The following is a 21,668-nucleotide window of genomic DNA, read 5'->3' on the forward strand; positions in this document are numbered from 1 at the left end:
CTATCCTGAAAGAATCATAAATTTATAGTGCCACTGCTGAATTTGCCAACTAGTGATGAAAAATTTGATCTATTGTGATGCTTGGAAACAAGGGTTAAGTTATTCTTAATGCAATCAGAAAAAATCATTGCCTATGCATCTAGGCAGTTGAAAGATTATGAGTAGCGCTATCCCACCCGTGATCTTGCATTGGCAGCAATAATGTTTACCCTAAAAGTTTGACACCATTACATATATGGCGAGAAGTGTGAGATTTACACCGATCACAAAAGCCTTAAGTATTTTTTTTACACAGAAAGATTAAATATGAGACAATAACGATGGTTAGAATTAGTAAAGGATTCCTGTGAAATCTTCTACCATCTCGGAAAAGCAATTGTGGTGGCAAATGCCCTAAGTCGGAAAAGTCCAGTGCAAGTTTATGAATTGAAGCAAATCTTGCCAAAACTAGTGGAAGACATGACTAGAGCTGGAATTGAGTTACAGTCAGAAAGTTGGCCAACATCGCCTTACAGTCAGATTTACTGGAAAGGATCAAGATAGCGCAACAAAGCAATCCCGTATTGGTAGAACATAAAGAGAAGTTCGAGGCTGGTTTAGCAAAGGACTTTTCAGTATCTATGAATGATTTACTGAGGTATAAAGAGAGGATTTGTGTTCCAGTAGATGATGGAATTATAAGAGAGATTCTAGATGAGTCTCACATTACTTCGTACTCATTACACCCAAGAACGACAAAGATGTATCAAGATGTGAAATCCTTATACTGGTGGCTGGATATGAAAGGTGATATAGGTGAGTATGTATCAAAATGCTTAAATTTTCAACAAGATAAGGTTACTATAGCCTTTGAAGATTCCTAAGTGAAAATGGGAAGATTTGACTATGGAGTTTGTAGTTGGATTACCGAAAACTACAGGACTGTATGACTCTATCTAGATAATTGTGAATAGATTTACCAAGTCAGCGCACATTTTGCCAATGCGAACATCCTATACAATGGATTAATATGTCGACATGTACATCAAGGAGATAATACGACTTCACGGTGCTTCGAAATTGATTTTCTCATATCGTGATCCAAAATTTACATCTAAATTTCGGGAGAGTTTACATAATGCCATGGGTACCAAGATAAAGTTTAGCATCGCTTCTCATCCTCAGAGTAACTAATGGACAGTCTGAGAGAAATATATAGATATTAGAAGACATGTTGTAAGTATGTGTACATGAGAAAATATAGATCACCCATTCATTGGGATGAAACAGGTGAGAGAAGATATCTTGGGCTAGAAACAGTCCAGAAAACTCGTGAAGCCATAAAAAAAATTAGAGCCTGAATGCTCGCTTCAAATTGTAGACTAAAAAGCTATGATGATCCAGAGCATAGGTATGTGAAATTCTAGGGGATTTTGTGTTGGAATTAATTTTACCAGGATCTATTTACTATCATGTATGTTTGATTAACATCCTAATATGAATTCTAAAACAATGAAAATAAACACATATAAAGTTAGAAAACCTTACAGTGGGTGCAGCGGAATATTATGACTCTTTCCGTTCAGATCTCTAGCCCTTGATTCCTTTCTGTAGCAGAGCATCACCAAGATCTGAACCTGGATCTTCTTTTCTCCTTCTTTGATACAGAATTTCCATAGTCTTACATACTATGATTGAGGTACCACTTGATGTGTGTGGGCACTACTCATTCACTCAAAGTTTCGAAATTTAGAGAGAAGAAAAGAGAGAGAGGCGTGTGAGGCATTTTCTGAGGGAAACAAAGTGATCAAAGATGTGTGTGTGTTTCCTAAAGCCAACACTTTCTATTTATAGAAAACCCTCTAGGTTTAGGTTAGAATTGTATGGCATTAAAATAATGGAAACTACAAATGGAATTTCCTATGCATAGGGCCGGCCATACAAAGGGATTGGGCCTCACTTTGCAACTTTCCCATTTTGTTATTTTCCATTCCCATTTTCTCAAGAATGCCAATTTTCCAATTTAACCTTTTTAAATGCCAATTCTAATTATTATTTAACTTGGAAATAATTATTAAATAATATTGTCATTCAATATATTTATTAATTTAGACATATAAAGTCTCTTAATCAATAAATAAACCTAAAATCTCTTTTCTTTACAATTTCACTCTTGCTCAGTGAAAATTCATAAAGTAGGCATAGTCTAACTTTTAGAATTATAATTGATTAATCAAAATCAATTAACTGAGTCTTACAAGCAGTATGGTCTCAACTAGTATGGGGACCATGGGTCTATATAACCGAGCTTCCAATAAGTCGAACCGAATTTACCAAGTAAATTCCCTAACTTATTAATTCCTCATTGAATCCACACTTAGAACTTGGAATTGCACTCTCAGTCATATAGAACGCTCTATATGTTCCATGATATAGACACGTCATTAGTTATCCATTGTTATAACCCTAATGTGATCAATGATCCTCTATATAGATGATTTACATTGTAAAGGGATTAAATTACCGTAACACCCTACAATGTATTTTATCCTTAAAACAATTAACCCTGTATAAATGATATTTCAGCTAAGTGAAATGAGATCTCCACCATTTATCTTCGTTTGGTTAAGCTCGAAGGAAATCATCCTTTACTTTCTATTTGCCAAATAGAAGCTATAGATTCCATATTTATGTTAGCGCTCCCACTCAATTGCACTATCGTATTCCCAAAATGTACGTATCACCCTGACCCAAAAGTAGGCTTAACTAACAAATCAAAGAACACGGATAACACTCTTGAGATTGAACCTAACCATATCAGGATTAAGATCATTTGATCTAGGATCAACAGGTGATATTGAATTGAATAGATATTATGGTAAATTTTAATATATTTAATCAAAGTTCAATATCGGTCCCTTCCGATGTATACTCCATACATCCGATACTGGTAAACTTTGCCAATGTCGTGAAAAGGACATAACACTTTTCCAAGGTGTAAGAATACCTATCGCTGATTATACCATGTAGGTCTAAATCCAGTGTTCTGACAAATCAGGTAATAAACTTTTGAACATATAATTAAGATTATATTCCACTGTGCTGACAACACTATAATCTTAACAAATTCATATGTTCTAGACTTAAAAAGAATTCATACATTATATACATATAATCATTAAATAAATCATGTGAACCATGCAACATAAAATGTTATTTCTAATCTTTATTGATAAGTAAATCTGATTATATGAAATGAGTTTTATTTAGGGCATAAAACCTAACAAACTCCCACTTGCACTAATATAAAACAAAAAATGCATTTCAAATAATCATTAACACCTTGATAGACCAATCAAGTGTAATAGTAGTAAACTCCTCGTAATAGGATCTGACAGGTTGAATTAAACACAACCTCTTCTCCACCATTACTCTTCCTTAATCACAAAATCCTTGATAATGTGAAATTCCTCTCTATATGTCTACTCTCTTGGGATATTGGATTCTATACTTTTGGCAACTACTTCTTGGTTATTCAGGAAGTAACCCTAGTAGTTAAGGCAAGTTGGAACAGTGCCACAAATGTATAGAACTTTCCTTAGACTGAATAAGTACCTTTCCTGCAACCTTTAACATTCAGTCTCTCTCTGGTAGACTAAGAGATTTCAGATAGGTTTTTACACTTCTCCAAAATCACTACTCCACCCCCAGAGTAATCACCATCTCATCAGCAGACTTTCTAGCACACAGGCAAGTCTCGAAATCTGATGTGGTGTAGTCTAAGAGTTTCAAAACCACCCTTATTGACTACCATATAGTTAATCTTAAAATTTACTTGATTGTCTTCCAATGTTCCTCTCCTGGATTAATCTGATACTTACTTATTACTCCCACTTAATAGCAGGTGTCTGGTCTAAGGCATACTAAAGCATATCTAAGACCTCTCACTGTTGATTTAAGAAATTCTTTCATGGCTTTATCTTCTTTGGAATAATTGAGACTTTTCCTTAAATAAATAAAATCTATATCTAAGAAGTTGTGAAGCTTCTATAGATTGCCATTAAAAGAAAAATGCTTCATCATCTTACTAAAGTAAGTTGCTTGCATTAGAGTAAGTAATTACCAGGTATACCACAAGCCATAGGTTCAGATAAACTCAAACCTATAATACTAGGAACAGGAAGTTTTGTTAAGTCCATTGAATAGACTTATGAACGAAAATTTCCTTTCATGTCCTTGTAATAGAAAACTTTAGGTTACTCCATGTGAATGGATCAAACCATAGTTCTTTTGGCTTTCTTCTTAGTTTCTTATCTTGACAATCCATTATTTGTTTAAGCTCACAATGGATTTTAATCACTAGTGTCTTCCAAGTTATAAGAAGGTGAGTTCCTAGAAACTCTCCCACTACAACAAGGTACCGTGAACTATGTCTAAGAAAACTAAATGGTATAGACCTCTTCAGTTGTATTAAGACAACAGAGGCAGTGGGATCATCTTGTAACGAATAAGATGATAGAACACTTATGCAATCAAGAAAAAATATCTCCTTTATTTGTTACTTTATTTTCAGACTTAGTCATTTTCTTAGAAAAGTAGTATTTGTTTAAACAAACACTTTCTTGTCTAATGACTATGGGATGGTCCACCCCTAATCACTTAGAATAGCTAACAAACATGCAAACCAAGGTTAGCAGTTCTAGCTTTTCTTAAGATTTCAATTAGGTCATCCATGAATCTAGTAATGATTTACATTAAGTATACAACCATTGCATCATTCTGAAATTATATTACCATAGAAGGATTTAGGCAACGACTAGTAACTAATCATCAATATGCAACTCGAATTTCTGGGGAGGTAAGTTTGGATATAATTCAAAATCAAATTAATGATCTTTGAACTGCATATCTTCTAACTTTTTCTCCACCCCTATCAGTTCGCAAGATCTTTAACCACTTACCATTGCTAGAAATTCATGAAATTTTTCAAACATTTCAAATTTTTTTTGCATAAGGTAAAATCTAGATTGATCGTTTTAAGAATACAACGAAAATTCATATCCACCCCTGAATGTATATCCATCTGCGAATGAGATGAACTTAATTTCAGTGGATATAGGCATATTAACTCTTTGCAGAGAATGATCTTGTCAAAACCACTATGAACAAGATACAAATGCCATAGATTTATAAAATGTGGTTGTATCTTTTAGTTATAACAAAGAGTTCTTAGAATAGTGCAAGTGCATTCTGGTCACAGAATACTAAACTCATACAGTTTAAATCCATTGAAAGAAAATTGTTATGAAACACTTGTGAAAGTGTAACTGTATAATTAGTAACTCTTTCTTGGACCACCACTACTAATCTAACTCTATGATTTGCCTATACAAGTAGGAGATTTCTAAGATTGAAGATTTATATCATTTTGGAATAGAATTTCAGGAATATAATCATATGCGTCATCTAATTTCTTAAGAGAAAATAAGACTTTAAATGATTTATAGACCATTCATCCAATGATATGTCATTAAGCTAATTCGAAATGAATAAGCTAAGAGGAATTAGGATAATTTCGTTTTAAATAAGAATCCAACGATGCTCCGATTAGCGAGAGTCAAAGTAATCTTATTCATACAATCTTCTTGTTTCATATTGTAAAATACTAGTCTAAGGTGTCATCAACTGATGAACAGCTAGATGTTGCATATACAATATTTATCTTTCGAGATCTAACACTATTATGTTAGTCTAATGGTGAAAATCCATTAGGGATTTATCTCATTAGAAAAACAAACCAAGTTAGACCAACAATGAAGATTCGAAATTAAACTATAATTTAATAACAGAAAATAACATGGTTCAATACAAATTCATACACAATTCAGAAATTATGAAGCATATAGCAAGTAGGAATGGCAAGTGAAAATACTAAAACATACAATCCTAAATAATTTCCAAGGTTTTCAACAAACTGATATCAGTGTCCCGTTTAGGCGAGAGTCAAAGCTACCATCCATTGAATAGAGTTGTCAGCTCATCTAAAATGTCAAACATTCTAGCAACCTTTTATTCGATCAAGATGTGAATCCGCGTTGTCCCGTTTAGGCGATAGTCAAGGCTATTCTATCTTATGAGCTTCCACCATTGTTTCATATTCTTGCAAGTCTTATACAGTCGCCACCATTAGGGTGATCAAAAAATATATAAAAAACTTACAAGATTACTTATCTTTCGAGATTAAACAGTGCTAACTTGCTAATGAACGTTCCTCTATTAGGGAGGATTACTCACTAAAACAATAGCTATGTAAAACCAACAATGGAGATCGAATATCCTTATAATAAAGCTCATTATTTAATGAAGGGTTGTATTTTCTTCTAATATTTATTTTAATCAATTTATTTTAAATATATATTTATTTAATTAAAATTTCCAATTTAGAATGAAAAAATCTAAATATAAATTTTAATTTAATATTTATAAATTATACTTATATGGATACGAAAATAACGTGAATTATTTCCATCTTGGTAATAATTTCCGTAAATATTTAGAAAATTATTCAATTTAAGTTGTTTCAAAATTAATTTAAATTAATTTACAACTCAAATTTAATTTTCTATAAATATATATTGCATTTCGAAAAAAGAAGTGTATAAGAATAAAACTTTCGAAAATGCTTTAAAATAAAATAAAAATAAATCCTGGAAAATTACTCTAATTTTATGTTGGCCCAAAATTAATAAAAATTAATTTTCAACAAAAATATAATTTTCTTATTTAATTAAATATCTAAGAAAAATTTCAAATATTTAAGTATCATGATTAAAAATCAACTTAAATATTAATTTTGTAATTAATTAAATACACTAGAAAAATACTTCAAGCAAAACAGATAATAACTATGTAGACTTTCATACACTAATCAATTCAATTTCTAATTATTATATATTTTAGTTCATTTATTTTAATTAATCATTAAATGAAAAAAATATTGATTTAAGTTGGTCCAAAATTAAATAAATAATTTTCAACTTTAATCTATTTTTCAAATAAAATTCAAAATTTCTACATTAAAGAAATGTAATTTCGAAATTTTGGGAAATGATTAATAAAATAAAAATAAAATACACTTTGAAAATTATTCAGCTTTAAGTTATTCTGAAATAAGATTTCAAACTTAAGATAATTTTCAACTTTAATTAAATAACATGAAAATAACAATATTTAAGTATCATGATTAAAAAATCAACTTAAATATTGAAATTTTCAATTTAATTAAATGTATTAAATTCAAGAAATAAATAATTAAGTATAAAGGAAACTTAATTATTAATTCTAGTTTAATACTAGGAAAATATACTAAACTTAGATTGTACCAAAATTAATTAATAAGCAATTAATTTCACAATCAATGATATTTTCCTATTTAATATTAGAAATAATAATTAGTACTAGAAATAACTATCTAGAATATATATCATTAACTAAGTATTTTTCTAAAATTAACTTTAAAATATTAAAATGAAAAATAAATTTCATATATTTTAAAAGTTAATTATGCTGCTAATTCAATTTTAATTAGGTTAGACTAATATAATTAACCTAATACAATTATTTAAATAAGGCAAATGGGCCTTCACAATTGGGGTAGTTCATGTGAGGGGGAGCTGGGTTCAGTATGTCGTACCCACTTCTATTGGCCCCCAACTCTCACACAAGGCCCAAAAGAGAGGAATTTAACCTTAAAGTAAACAATTGTTATTCATTGAATAAGCCCAAATCTAATTGTCAAATTTTATTTTAGCAACCTAGTCCATTTACTTAGTAAAAACTTAAATGGGCTTCTTATATGCATCTAAGCCCAAAAGCAAACATATAGGCTCACACAGGTCAAATGATTTGGATGGACCCTATCATGTTACTAGGTTTACACAGATGAAAGAAGTACAAAATTTTACCTGTTACAAATTATTTATAAGATCTATTGACAATTGGACTATGATTAAAATCAGATCATTGGATCTGTCAACAAGTTAATCATAGCAATTTAGATCAGATAAATAATAGGTTTGTTAAAAAAAATTTGAATAAACAATAATATAAACAAACATTGTCCATGTAACAGATGTGAAATAAGATATTAATATAATTAAATTATTATTCATAAACTAACAAAATAAAGGAAACTAATTTTAAAATATCTAGGTTTATTTGAATCAAATTAAATTAAATATCTAATAAGATCAATGATTTGAAAGGAAAGAATCTTCAATATCACTTTCAGATCTTATAATTTAATAAAATAAAAGTAATAAAATAAACCAATTTTAAAATAGATTTGGTTAGATAATTATTATTTTAGGAATAAAATAATAAATGAATAATAATTACCATAATTATAAGTCAAAATATCTCAAATTAAGCAATATTCAAATCTCTACAAAAATATCTATGTTATTTAAATATTTAAGATATGATTTATAAATTTCTAATAAGAAAAAAAAATGATATATATATAGAAAAAATATCATTTTTATACATATAATTTATAAATAATTAAATATTTAACAAAATAATAAATTTTAAATTTGAAAACATTATGGTAAGTATATCTATAAAAATGTCTATGTTAATTTCAAATTTATTAATTATTTAATTTGTCATATAAGATAATTTTAATATAATAAAAAAGACAAAGTTATCTTTTAATTTAAAATATCTTAAATATCAAAATATCTAATCTTATAATTAAATAATAAATAAATATTAAAGAAGTTAACAAATTTTTAAATCTGAATAATAGGAAATATTTAAAATTGGAAACATTCCAAAATAGAAACATTTAAAATTGGAAAAATTCCAAATTGAAAATATTTTAAAATTGGAAATATTTCAATTTAGAAATATTTAAAATTGGAAAAATGAATTTTGGGAAACAATCCCATGAAAAAATTGGATTTTCGGGGAAAAAACCCCAAAAATTGCAATTTTGGGAAAGCAGCCCAGTAGGCTGCATCCGCAGCCTAGGATAGGCTGCTAGCAGCCTGTCACGCGCGCGGACACAGGGACTTGGGCGGGAAACCTCGGCGGGAGCAGGGTCCCGTGTGCGGCAGACTTCGGCGTCTGCAGGGTGCACGCCGAGGCTCACGCGCGCGCAAGAGGTGCTTGTCCGAAGCACCTGGGCATGCGATTGAGCACCCATGCATACCTGAAATCCCAATTTTCCAAAATTCATAACTTTCTCAATTTTTATCGGAATCAAGTTCCGTAAAAAACAAAATTGCTTAATTTTTCACAAGGAATCCAAATAAAATATTTTAAAAAAACGAAAAAATATTTTTCATGGAAAACGAAACTGTACAACATCAACATTCATCAACTAACACATAAACCACATGAAACCATCCAAATCAACACAGAAACATTTAACACATTATTTTAATTCATATTACATGTATGTTTGATTAACATCCTAATATGAATTCTAAAACAATGAAAATAAACACATATAAAGTTAGAAAACCTTACAGTGGGTGCAGCGGAATATTATGACTCCTTCCGTTCAGATCTCTAGCCCTTGATTCCTTTCTGTAGCAGAGCATCACCAAGATCTGAACCTGGATCTTCTTTTCTCCTTCTTTGATGCAGAATTTCCATAGTCTTACATACTATGATTGAGGTACCACTTGATGTGTGTGGGCACTACTCATTCACTCAAAGTTTCGAAATTTAGAGAGAAGAAAACACAGAGAGGCGTGTGAGGCATTTTCTGAGGGAAACAAAGTGATCAAAGATGTGTGTGTGTTTCCTAAAGCCAACACTTTCTATTTATAGAATACCCTCTAGGTTTAGGTTAGAATTGTATGGCATTAAAATAATGGAAACTACAAATGGAATTTCCTATGCATAGGGCCGGCCATACAAAGTGATTGGGCCTCACTTTACAACTTTCCCATTTTGTTATTTTCCATTCCCATTTTCTCAAGAATGCCAATTTTCCAATTTAACCTTTCTAAATGCCAATTCTAATTATTTAATAACTTGGAAATAATTATTAAATAATATTGCCATTTAATATATTTATTAATTTAGACATATAAAGTCTCTTAATCAATAAATAAACCTAAAATCTCTTTTCTTTACAATTTCGCCCTTGCTTAGTGAAAATTCATAGAGTAGGCATAATCTAACTTTTAGAATTATAATTGATTAATCAAAATCAATTAACTGAGTCTTACAAGCAATATGGTCTCAACTAGTATGGGGACCATGGGTCTATATAACCGAGCTTCCAATAAGTCGAACCGAATTTACCAAGTAAATTCCCTAACTTATTAATTCCTCATTGAATCCACACTTAGAACTTGGAATTGCACTCTCAGTCATATAGAACGCTCTATATGTTCCATGATATAGACACGTCATTAGTTATCCATTGTTATAACCCTAATGTGATCAATGATCCTCTATATAGATGATTTACATTGTAAAGGGATTAAATTACCGTAACACCCTACAATGTATTTTATCCTTAAAACACTTAACCCTGTATAAATGATATTTCAGCTAAGTGAAATGAGATCTCCACCATTTATCTTCGTTTGGTTAAGCTCGAAGGAAATCATCCTTTACTTTCTATTTGCCAAATAGAAGCTATAGATTCCATATTTATGTTAGCGCTCCCACTCAATTGCACTACCGTGTTCCCAAAATGTACGTATCACCCTGACCCAAAAGTAGGCTTAACTAACAAATCAAAGAACACGGATAACACTCTTGAGATTGAACCTAACCATATCAGGATTAAGATCATTTGATCTAGGATCAACAGGTGATATTGAATTGAATAGATATTACGGTAAATTTTAATATATCTAATCAAAGTTCAATATCGGTCCCTTCCGATGTATACTCCATACATCCGATACTGGTAAACTTTGCCAATGTCCTAGAAAGGACATAACACTTTTCCAAGGTGTAAGAATACCTATCGCTGATTATACCATGTCAGTCTAAATCCAGTGTTCTGACAAATCAGGGAATAAACTTTTGAACATATAATTAAGATTATATTCCACTGTGCTGACAACACTATAATCTTAACAAATTCATATGTTCTGGACTTAAAAAGAATTCATACATTATATACATATAATCATGAAATAAATCATGTGAACCATGCAACATAAAATGTTATTTCTGATCTTTATTAATAAGTAAATCTGATTATATGAAATGAGTTTTATTTAGGGCATAAAACCCAACATTTTGTAATGCTTCGAGTTTCACCTATAAAAGGGATTCAGAGAATTGGGAAGAAATGGAAGTTAAGCCCTAAATTAACTGGTCCCTTCGAGATCCTGGAAAAGGTAGGCCAAGTAGCCTTACCCCCTACTTTATGTGGAGTTCACGACATGTTTCATATTTCAATGCTCAGAAAATACATTTCAGACTCGACACATATTTTAAGCTATGATGATATTAAGCTCCAAGAAGATATACTGTATGACAAACAACCTACCCAAATCTTGGATAAAAAAAGAAAAAAGTATTGCAAAACAAGGCGATTCTACTGGTTAAAGTATTGTGGAAAAACAGCAAGGTAAGGGAAGCAACTTGAGAATTAAAGTTGCGTGTGCAGGAACATATTTTATGAAATATGAAACCTAATATGTATTAGGGAATTAATAAGTAAGATTATAGTCTTACTAACTTTATATCAGAAATTAGGCTTATTTTTAGAAATAGGAAAATTAGGAGTAATTTATTAATTACGAATATTTTATTAAATTATATGTGTAATATATATGTTAAATGTGGAATAAAAATTTTTAGTTATGCTACAGTGGAAACTCAATTAATTGACCAGAAATATCACCACGATATAAGTTTGTATTTGAGTTGTACCGGGAGATTTTGCGTAATGTTTAGAAATTTTGAGGTTAAGCAGATTATAAATCAATGACCATATTATCCTTAAGCTAAGGGTGTGTGGAGAAAAATTAGTAATTTACCATGAATTTGATTATTTTAATAAAGTTTTATTTTAAGTTGATTTTATCTTATTATTATTATATCTATTTTATATAAAGTGTGGTTATGTAATAGAATTTTGGTTTAACGATACTTTTTAGATTTCTACGTTAACTTTAACAGAATATTCTATTAATTAACAGATTATTCTTTATTAAATTTATAATATTATTATATATATTTAAAAATAAAAATTATGTAGATATTCTATATAAAGAAATTTAAATTTAAATTTAAAATACTTAAAATATTATAGATATTTTTAATCATATTTTTAAATTTATTAATTTAACTTTGAATTAAAATAAAAAAAATTATGTAAATATTTTATATAAAGAAATTCAAATTTAAAATATTATAAATATTTTTAACGATATTTTTAACTTTATTATTATTTATTTTATATTTTTAAGTGAAATGGTTGTAATAAAAATTGATTGCTTTCTATTTTAGTTATGGTAAATCGATTCACACCATATTTTTCGTAAAGTTTGGAAATAAAAAATCTTTATATCAAATTTACGAATCCAGTCTATAAATAGACATACTCAAATTTAATTATGTGAGTTTTGGTTAAGAATATAGTATTCGCTACCTAATTAAGAAAATTTAAAAATTTTAAAAAATACATATATATAATCACATTCAAATGACACATATTGTAGCAATAGCTAATTTTTTTTTTTTTTTGAATTTTCGATAAAATAAGTTAGGTTTGGGGTGCTTTGAGGAAATTGAGTTATGTGGTATTTTGGTTGGTTTAGAAGTTGTTTAAAATACATGTTTGAGTTATAATTTGGGTTGTAATTGAAGAGTAATGCAGTTGTATTATATTTTGGTCAAAGTTTGAGTTTTTGAAACTCAAGGTTACTTTAATGGTGATTTCTTATTTATTGTGAAATTTTGTGATTTGAGTTGTTGTATTGGTTTGTAATTAGTGTATAAACGTTTCTAGAAGTGTTGGTTTGGTTTGGACAGATGGGGAAAAAGAGAACTCAAAAATTTTTGAGTTGGGTTTTTTGTCACAGAACCAGTCTACCGGTTCCATGAATCGGTTGGCCTAAAAAATTGGTGGATCAATTGGTCAGTCTTGGGGTAGCTCGATTTTTGTGTTTTCTTTATATTTAAGGTATTGTCAAGCTATTTATCAATAGAGAAACTTTTAATTTTGACTTTAAGTCATAGAAAGCATTATAATATGATATTTACTAGTTTACTGCTAATGTGACATAAGGCATTGGATCGTCGAGCTATTTCTACTCAAATCGGCACACCTAAATTAGGAATGGATGTAAGAAAAGTATAATTATACTTCAAAGCATGTCTATGTGTGACACAGTGATTATTGTATGTAATAAAAAGTTATAACTCTACGTAAAACTGTTGAAAGGTTTTATATGTAATGGTTGTCTTATTAGACAGCAGTATTAGAAATGATTGTCTTTTAAGGCTTTTCAGTATCAATTTTGATAAAATTTGTTACTGACGTTTTTCTAGGCTATGCTATAGGGAATAATCGATGACATAAAGACCCTATGGCGTCGGTTATTATAAAAAAACTGATTCCATAGTGCTTCCTATGATTTATTAGAGATGGTTATCTTACTAGATAGCGATATTGAAATGTGTCTCATTAGATAGCGATGTTGAAATTGTTACTTTATTAAATAACATTGAACGTTTATCTTATTAGACAAATATTTGATATTAATGTTGTTTGCAACATGTGATGTGACTTCTTGCATATAAATTGAAGTTCGTGCTTATTTTATCGTGTTTGTATAATGATATATAATGTTTATGTTATTATTTTGAGTGTTTGTAATTTACAGATGCTTTCTAGTACAGGTAAGAAAAAAAACAAATTAGATCAGCTATGAATTAGAGTATTCTCCAGCAAAATGTATACATCAACTCATACGACCAGCAGGGCCAAATTGTCAGGACATAAGTTGTCTATAAAAATAATTAGTTGTCTTTGGATGGAATGTCAAGTTGGCAACTTTGTAAAAATTTAAAAAGTAGATCCCTTAAGTTTAAAAGTTGTAATGTTATATTTTAAATTATTTTAATTTTAATTAAATCACATCGTTTTAATAAATCATAATTTATTATTATAAATTAATTTATAAAAGCATATCTGGCGTAAACGATCTCCAAGTCGCACCCTATTTAGCCCGTGACTCTTATTACTAGTCTGATCATAGTTTTACTGAGAGTACCATTCTTGCTACTCTTCAATCTTTTGTAACAGCGAATTTAGCTATCTAATAGTTCCCTACTTTCATTCAAAAATATATATATAAACATATATATAATTATTCCATACATGTTTATACAGAAAATGTATTTAATGAACCATATCCCTAACCTACTAGATGAAAGTCCCAAGCGAAAGAGGTTCAATCTCGCTTAATTAAATTAATTTTCAGTAAAATTTCACTTGCCAAACTAATTTCTTCTGAAAGAAAGAAGTAATAATGCCCGGGAGCAAAGAAATCAACCCAAAATGAACAATAAAACATATTACCGATTCTCTTAATGTGGTTCTAGGTTATTAAAAAAAAAATCTCTTAATGTGATTCTAGGGTCACAATGCAAAGCACTGCTTAAGTAGTGAAAAACAGACTAAAAATTCGCTCAATTGAAAAAGCAAAGCAAGAAACCAAAGGAGATTTTATTACCACTTCAGTCCATCTAACTGGATAAAAGACTCCATAGATGATTGAACAACGGTTGTTTGTTACGGTAAGACAAGAACATACTATACAACAACCAGTCTTAAACAAGCCTCAGAGTTAAAACTTAAAACCATGTACAGTTTTATTCTTCATGATGTTCCAACTTCCAAGACCAAGAGTTCATCAGCTAGCTAGTATAGATAGCCAAGTTCAGCCTCACTGGGTCCCATCAGTTTTCTGAGAAACAATAGATGAAACATGTAAATGATCAATACTTTATCATGTCCAACCAAAAGAAAAGAAAGTTGAGAGACTATATGTGAACAATTTGCTATACACATTGTTCATGGTCTTCATCTGATATATGACAAGTGGGAACCAAAGTCGCTTTCAAACATGCTTATAAGCTTATACGGTAGTGCCTAGCAAATATTATAAAAGCTTGACGAAGATGCATTTATGACAATTTGAACTCCAAAATTTCATCCTTCTATTCACCTCTTATCCGTTATCACAGTAGATAATCAATCAAAAAGAGAAATATACAAAATTGCATTTTCCAACCAGTGAGCTAAGCGTATGCAATAGTTTACCAAAGAATTTCTGGAATCTCAATCCCTAGACTAATAATATTCGTTTTCTTAGAGAAGAAAGCTTCAAAATGCATAAAGGTGAAGTATCGTCCACACCAAAACTACCTCCACTCACAAAAGCTTGGGTAAGTAGAACAGCAGTACACAAAGGCATATGCAAAACAAACCAGACTATGAATTAAATGAATCTTTTCTACAGCTAAACTCAAAAACGTCTGAATAAGTGAACACACAACATAGTATTGAATCTTGGTAAATATCTATGTAGAGTATCTTCAGGGGAGTTAGTGACAAAAAGGGCATAGTATTCTTCAAAAGAATTGTCACATATAAGCATAAGCAGACATGCACATGTTACACACACGCAAGCCTAGCGACATTAAAGCACATTATCATCAACAAAATCAAGTCCACAACAATTCCATTCCCACTAAGAGCTACCCCAAGAACATCACTCTTTTGGAGTCTTTAGTCAAAATTTTGCCTAAATCAATCAATCATGAATAAATTGGCAACAAGAGTATCAGTAATCAGATGGTTTCCAATTAGGACTTAAGCTAAAACCCAAACATATTTGACATTTAAATACAAAATTCAAACAAAAAATCCTTACGTTTTCAGCATTCTCTTTCTCTTTCTGGGCTTTTTCCTTTTCAGCTTTCTTCTTCAGTTTCTCCATCTTCTCCCTCTCCATTCTCTTCACAAAAACATCATTTTAAAATGAACCAATCAATCAATCAGTGTAAATCCCAAATCCCAAAAACCAATACCCACATCACAAATGACAGATATTTTCTCAGGAAACAAACAGAAGAGATCGATACAGAGAGTGAACAGACCTGGATGTAAACATTCTCAGCAGCTCTTTCCTCCTCGCTCAAAACCTTTCCTTTGCCATCACTGAAGTAGCGAGTTGAGGGCCGTGTGGTGTCCATCGCGCGAGACAGTGCTGTTGCTCTTGCCAAGGTAGATCGCATAGCCATTTTCTTTCTCTCTCTTTCTAATAGTCTTCTACTTTCTACTTATGTTTGTCGGCGTCCCTATCGAATAATCGATGGCTCCTTAGAAGTATCCGGTTTATTAATAAGACAAAAGACTGTGATGTTTCGGGTTATCATTGCGGGTACGGGTTCAAGTCGGATGGAGGACCGAACTCATATTCCAGAATTTTCATATCTTCAATAACTCTATGCATCATAATTTGATCGAAAAATTGATAAGTCTGATATAAAAATTCCAAAAAAAAATAAATAAATAAATAGGGTCATTTTACTAATTATTTCATAAATAAATGACTTTTATATAATGATGTTAATAGAATTTTGCTAACTGATTTGTTTTGAAAAATTACATTAATGAACTATACAAATCCTTATAAATTTAACTACGATGCTCTAGTTAAATGGTGTGCAACACGATTAGCGGATCGCTTGACAAAAATTAAAAACACATTATTCAAACTAGAAAGAATATATTCGCACTCGGAGATGCAGAACCTAAAAATAGAAGACATATCCTTCAAATTTCAAATAACTTAGATCGTGATCACACTGTCTGACTCCACCACCACACATTCATAACCCGTCTCTTTCAACCAGCTCAAATCCTATTTAGCCATGATAGCCTCAGTAAGAACAATGTCAACCACACATATCTGACTTGTTGTCCAAGCCAAAATAAGTTGACTTGAAGAGTCCCGCATGACCTAATCATACCCATGCTTGTTCAAATTGCTAAAGATAACTGCATCGATGTTATCAAAAAAAAAAATAATAATAATAAATGCATCGATTAATTTTGATTGTATTACCACATGGTGAAATCCACTGCTCATCCCCTTTCTCGTCTTGTAAAGAGAACAAAGAGGAACCAAAGAAACTATCTCTTTAACAGTCTTATTCTTATCATTCTAAACATTATCATTGCGCATAGATCACAACGCCCAGCAAAGCATAGCAACTTTATGTTTTATCTCAAAATTCCCACTCTGAAACCTATCATGAAGCCATCCTCCAAAAGAATTGTCCCCAATCTCCACTATTGAAATACCAACCATCCTCAAAAAGAATTGTCCCCAATCTTCACTACTGAAATACCTACCATCATCTAGCATGCGAAAGTGAAAGAACACCCCACAAGACAATGTGAAATGGATTCAACAACTCGTAAGCACCTTGGACACAACAATGAGGGAAGATGGACATGTTTCACACCTAATTGGACTCGAGTAAGAAAACAACTGGAAGTAGTCTTCCAAACTAAATTCCACTACTACAAAAAACACTATTCACGTCGGTCAACACTACTATTCACGGTGTTGACCGACGTGAATAGTGTCCCAATTAATTGAACCGTCGGATTCCAAATGACAGTTGTAACGTCCCCGCTTCAAGCCTCCATTAGGCCCTTACACCCACGGAATGAATGGCTCTTATACACGAGTACGCCACTCTGACTGCTTCCTGGATTGATGACTGACCCTACAGACCAACATGAGTGTTTCCAGCGTGCTTTGTCCTCACTCACACGCATCCTGCGAAAACTTCCCAGGAAGTCACCCATCCTTGAAATTACTCCAAGCCAAGCACGCTTAACTGTGGAGTTCTTTCGAGATGGGCTACCGAAAAACAAGATGCACCTTGTTGATATATAGGTAGTACCAATCAATCCATTTAAGCTCTCTTCAACTGTGTAGTCCCATACCTACACAATCTCAGAATCATCCCACTTGACCTTCCCCAGGCGATGTGGGATTGCACAACTTACCCGGTATTTCCCCTTACGGATCACGGGACTACTGACTGTCGCAATCACCCCCCCTTACGGGGTCCGGCGTCCTCGTCGACCACACTTCCGGCTGGGTCAAGGCTCTGATACCATTTGTAACGTCCCCGCTTCAAGCCTCCATTAGGCCCTTACACCCACGGAATGAATGGCTCTTATACACGAGTACGTCACTGCTCGTCGCTTCATGGATGACGACTCACCCTACGGACCCGACACGAGTGTTTCCGGCGTGTTTGTCCTCACTCGCACGCTTCCCGGAAAAGCTTCCGGGAGAGTCACCCATCCCGAAATTGCTCCAAGCCAAGCGCGCTTAACTGTGGAGTTCTTTCGAGATGGGCTACCGAAAAACAAGATGCACCTTGTTGATATAGGTAGTACCAATCAATCTATTTAAGCTCTCTTCAACTGTGTAGTCCCATACCTACACAATCTCAGAATCATCCCACTTGACCTTCCCCAGGCGATGTGGGATTGCACAGCTTACCCGGCATTTCTTCTTACGGATCACGGGACTACTGACTGTCACAAAAGTAAAAATACATAATTTGCGTCATTAGTACCACAGACGCGTAAAAGACAACTGACGAAAAAAATAGAATAACTTTAAAATATGTAATAGACGATTAGCGTCATTTATAAAAAGTCGAATACTTTCTATTTGACATTTTATAACCGACGCATATTTTAATTGACAAGGGGATCCACGCATATTTACCCCCAAATCGAAGCCCACTATTCACACTTCACCTTCGATTAATCTTCAAAATCCTCCACCCAGCTCTGGCGATTGTGTCTTCTCCTCCGCCCACCTCTCTCGAAGCCCCCCTCTCACTGTCTCTCTCGTTAGGTTCTTCACAGGTACATCCGCATCTATCTCTCTCTCTCTCTCTCTCTCTCTCTCTCTCTCTCTCTCTCTCTCGTCGCCAACTGTACCCTGAGAACGTCACCAGTCCTCTAAGCCAAGAATGGAAGAGAACATCAAAACACCAACCAGGTTTCCCTTTTAACCAAAATGACAATTGGTTAGCCGCTACTAGTACGAATTCATTGTTTGTTCTGGTCTTGTCTTTTGCGTCTTTTGATTCGCCATCTCTCCATCGCAAGGTCTTCCTTTGTCGACTTGGTTCATTACAGTGCCCTAGCCAGGTTTCGTGATGATTTTGCTTTATCCGTAAAAGACAGGTATGCAAATGATGATTTACAATGAATTTCAACTAGCTTGTATGGGTTCAAATTCTGGTCTTTTTCTTGTGTATATAAGTTTATGGGAATGTTTGATACATTGAAACAGAAATATCGAAATAAGAAACTCTGGGGTGTTGTGAAGCCACTGAAATCCTTGCAGCCTTATGCCAACCCTAGAAACAATTACGTAGGTAAGAATTTGGTACTGTTGTCATGAATTAGTTATTATTATTGTTTAAAGAAAAAATAATTGAATAAGTTGCCTAGTCTGAGAATTATTATCCTTTATACAGTAAATATGGTGACAAGTCTTTTGCAAGTATTATTGTCAAAATTTCTTGTTTCCTGCGTATTGTTCGATTTAGCATGATACAATTTATATATCATGTATAATGATTAAGTTTATCCCAATTGAATTGAATCTCCTATGAGTATCGAGTACAGTCCAATGCATTGACAGCTTTTTTGTTTAATGAATCCATGAACATACTATTAAATGTATTCTAGAACATTATTTTTCTGAGAGTATGCCTTTCCCGAGAGGTCAATTGTCATGGTTTGGTAAGATTTTCTCATAGGATGGATTGTAAACTACTTTGGTTGATTCTATCCATTAAGAAGAAACTTTTGTTTGATTCAATTGTTTCTTATGCTATCTTATGCATGTAAATTTTAAAGAGTTAATATACACATGTATTTGTGTATGTTACTTTTCAAATATCTTATTTCTTTTTTGTTTCTATCACCCTTTTTATTTGTTGATTTAGGATTCTATCTTACATCAATATTTAAGGATTTTCAATGATACTGAATCAGTTTTAGCTATGTCATTGTGGAATTTAGTTGAAAATATTTTATTGCTGTGTTGGATAAAGGGAAGACTATTAGAGAATTTAGCTAATTGATTGTTTTTCTTTGTTTTACAGTACCAAATAAACAAAGTAACGGTTTCATTTATGCAAAAATATTTTGTGGTTTAATTTTGTTTAGTTAATGTGTAAGTCATCTGTAGGACAATTTTTACTTGGAGTTAATTAAATTTTTGTTAATTTTTCAGATCTGTGATCTGATCATCATATTCAGGCTTTTAAATGCTACTTTTGTCATTCCAGAGATTCAAGAGACTACACGCTCAAAAGGTGTCAGGTACTTAATGCTACTTTCCTTGCTTATTTAACTTATTGGTTCAAATCTAGTTATTATTAATACAAATTACCCTTAAGATTCTGGCCAATTACATATATAAACTCTACATACACTGTAAACCCTGAAGATCTCAAGGAACTATTCAAATCAAATCTCATAAAGTTCTCATCACCATCGACACCTCTCATCAAGCTCTTCCAAGCACCAAAACAATAAAATTATAAAGCTCTCTCTTAACAAAACTGCAATATTCTAAGATCGGCCTGTCCTATTTGTTTGACTATTTCTAATATTCAGTAGTTTTTTTATGAAAGAAAATCTAATACTGTAACATCTCATAAGTATAGGCTAAATGAGCCATTCAAATGGTTAAAATGACAAAGGAGTTAAACAATATCAAATACAATATAATTATAACACTAAGTTCAGTATTTGGTTCTGCTTAACATTAGGTTGAAATGAGTTTTAACATTCTAATTTACTTAGTTTTCCTCAACTGCTCCATATTGTGCAACATTGTCTTCCAATCCACAAAATTATCTTTCTACCAATACACAAGCTTTTTTTACAATTATATTAAATGGCATTACTCTTTTAGTCTACAAATCACTCACTCTCTCTTAAATTTCTTACTAGTAAGTAATTAAGTAAGAAAAATGTTGTTGTTAATAATTTAATTATTGTTATTATTAGAATGAAGTGAGTGAGACTTACACTGGTGATGGCTCTGTTGATGCAAAAGGAAAGCCAGCAGTGAAGCAAAATACTGAATATTGGAGAGCATGTTGGTTCATTATAGGTACTTTATTTTGTATAAAATAATCGTGAATTGATTAATGTTCTTGACTATATGTAATTATATAACACAAGTGTTGAATGTTGTGAAGGCTTGTTCTTCTTTGGGCCTTTATGTTCATTCTGTCAATAGTTATGATGACACTCTACCCAATTCTCATAGATTTAATTTTTAAAAACTGTATCTAAAAATGTTGTCATCCATTAAATTTATTCATGTTTAATTTTAATTTTGTTTTAATTTTTTATTTGTGTTGGTTATGTTATTTCCGTTGAACAGTGAACAAAGTTTGTTTTTAAATAATTTTTATCTAAAATGAACATACGAGGCAAATGACATGATTTACATTTGGTTTCTATTGGAGGAAATTTCTAACATATTTAGAGCATTGGTGGTATTTCTAATAGAGAAGATGGTTATGGGCTTAATATAAGAGTTGCTTGGAAATTTATAATTTTTCTT

The 21,668-nt window shown here is 31.7% G+C and overlaps 1 protein-coding gene and 1 long non-coding RNA gene across 2 annotated transcripts; one reads left to right on the forward strand and one right to left on the reverse strand.

The window, feature by feature from the left end:
* Window positions 1-14,662: 14,662 nt before the first annotated feature.
* On the reverse strand, window positions 14,663-16,474 carry LOC115705802 (uncharacterized protein At2g27730, mitochondrial). The gene is made up of 3 exons (XM_030633248.2): window positions 16,132-16,474; window positions 15,906-15,989; window positions 14,663-14,936 (listed from the first exon to the last, which is right to left on the reverse strand). Exons 1-3 carry the CDS (start codon window positions 16,273-16,275, stop codon window positions 14,916-14,918), a joined length of 249 nt encoding a protein of 82 aa, XP_030489108.1. The 5' UTR covers window positions 16,276-16,474; the 3' UTR covers window positions 14,663-14,915.
* Window positions 16,475-19,321: 2,847 nt separating this feature from the next.
* On the forward strand, window positions 19,322-21,453 carry LOC133029208 (uncharacterized). Its single transcript, XR_009683365.1, has 3 exons — window positions 19,322-19,455; window positions 20,322-20,410; window positions 21,104-21,453. It is a non-coding gene; the product is annotated as an uncharacterized LOC133029208 (long non-coding RNA).
* Window positions 21,454-21,668: the final 215 nt, after the last annotated feature.

This window comes from Cannabis sativa, chromosome 1 (assembly GCF_029168945.1).
Source record: "Cannabis sativa cultivar Pink pepper isolate KNU-18-1 chromosome 1, ASM2916894v1, whole genome shotgun sequence".
NCBI classification, from domain to species: domain Eukaryota; kingdom Viridiplantae; phylum Streptophyta; class Magnoliopsida; order Rosales; family Cannabaceae; genus Cannabis; species Cannabis sativa.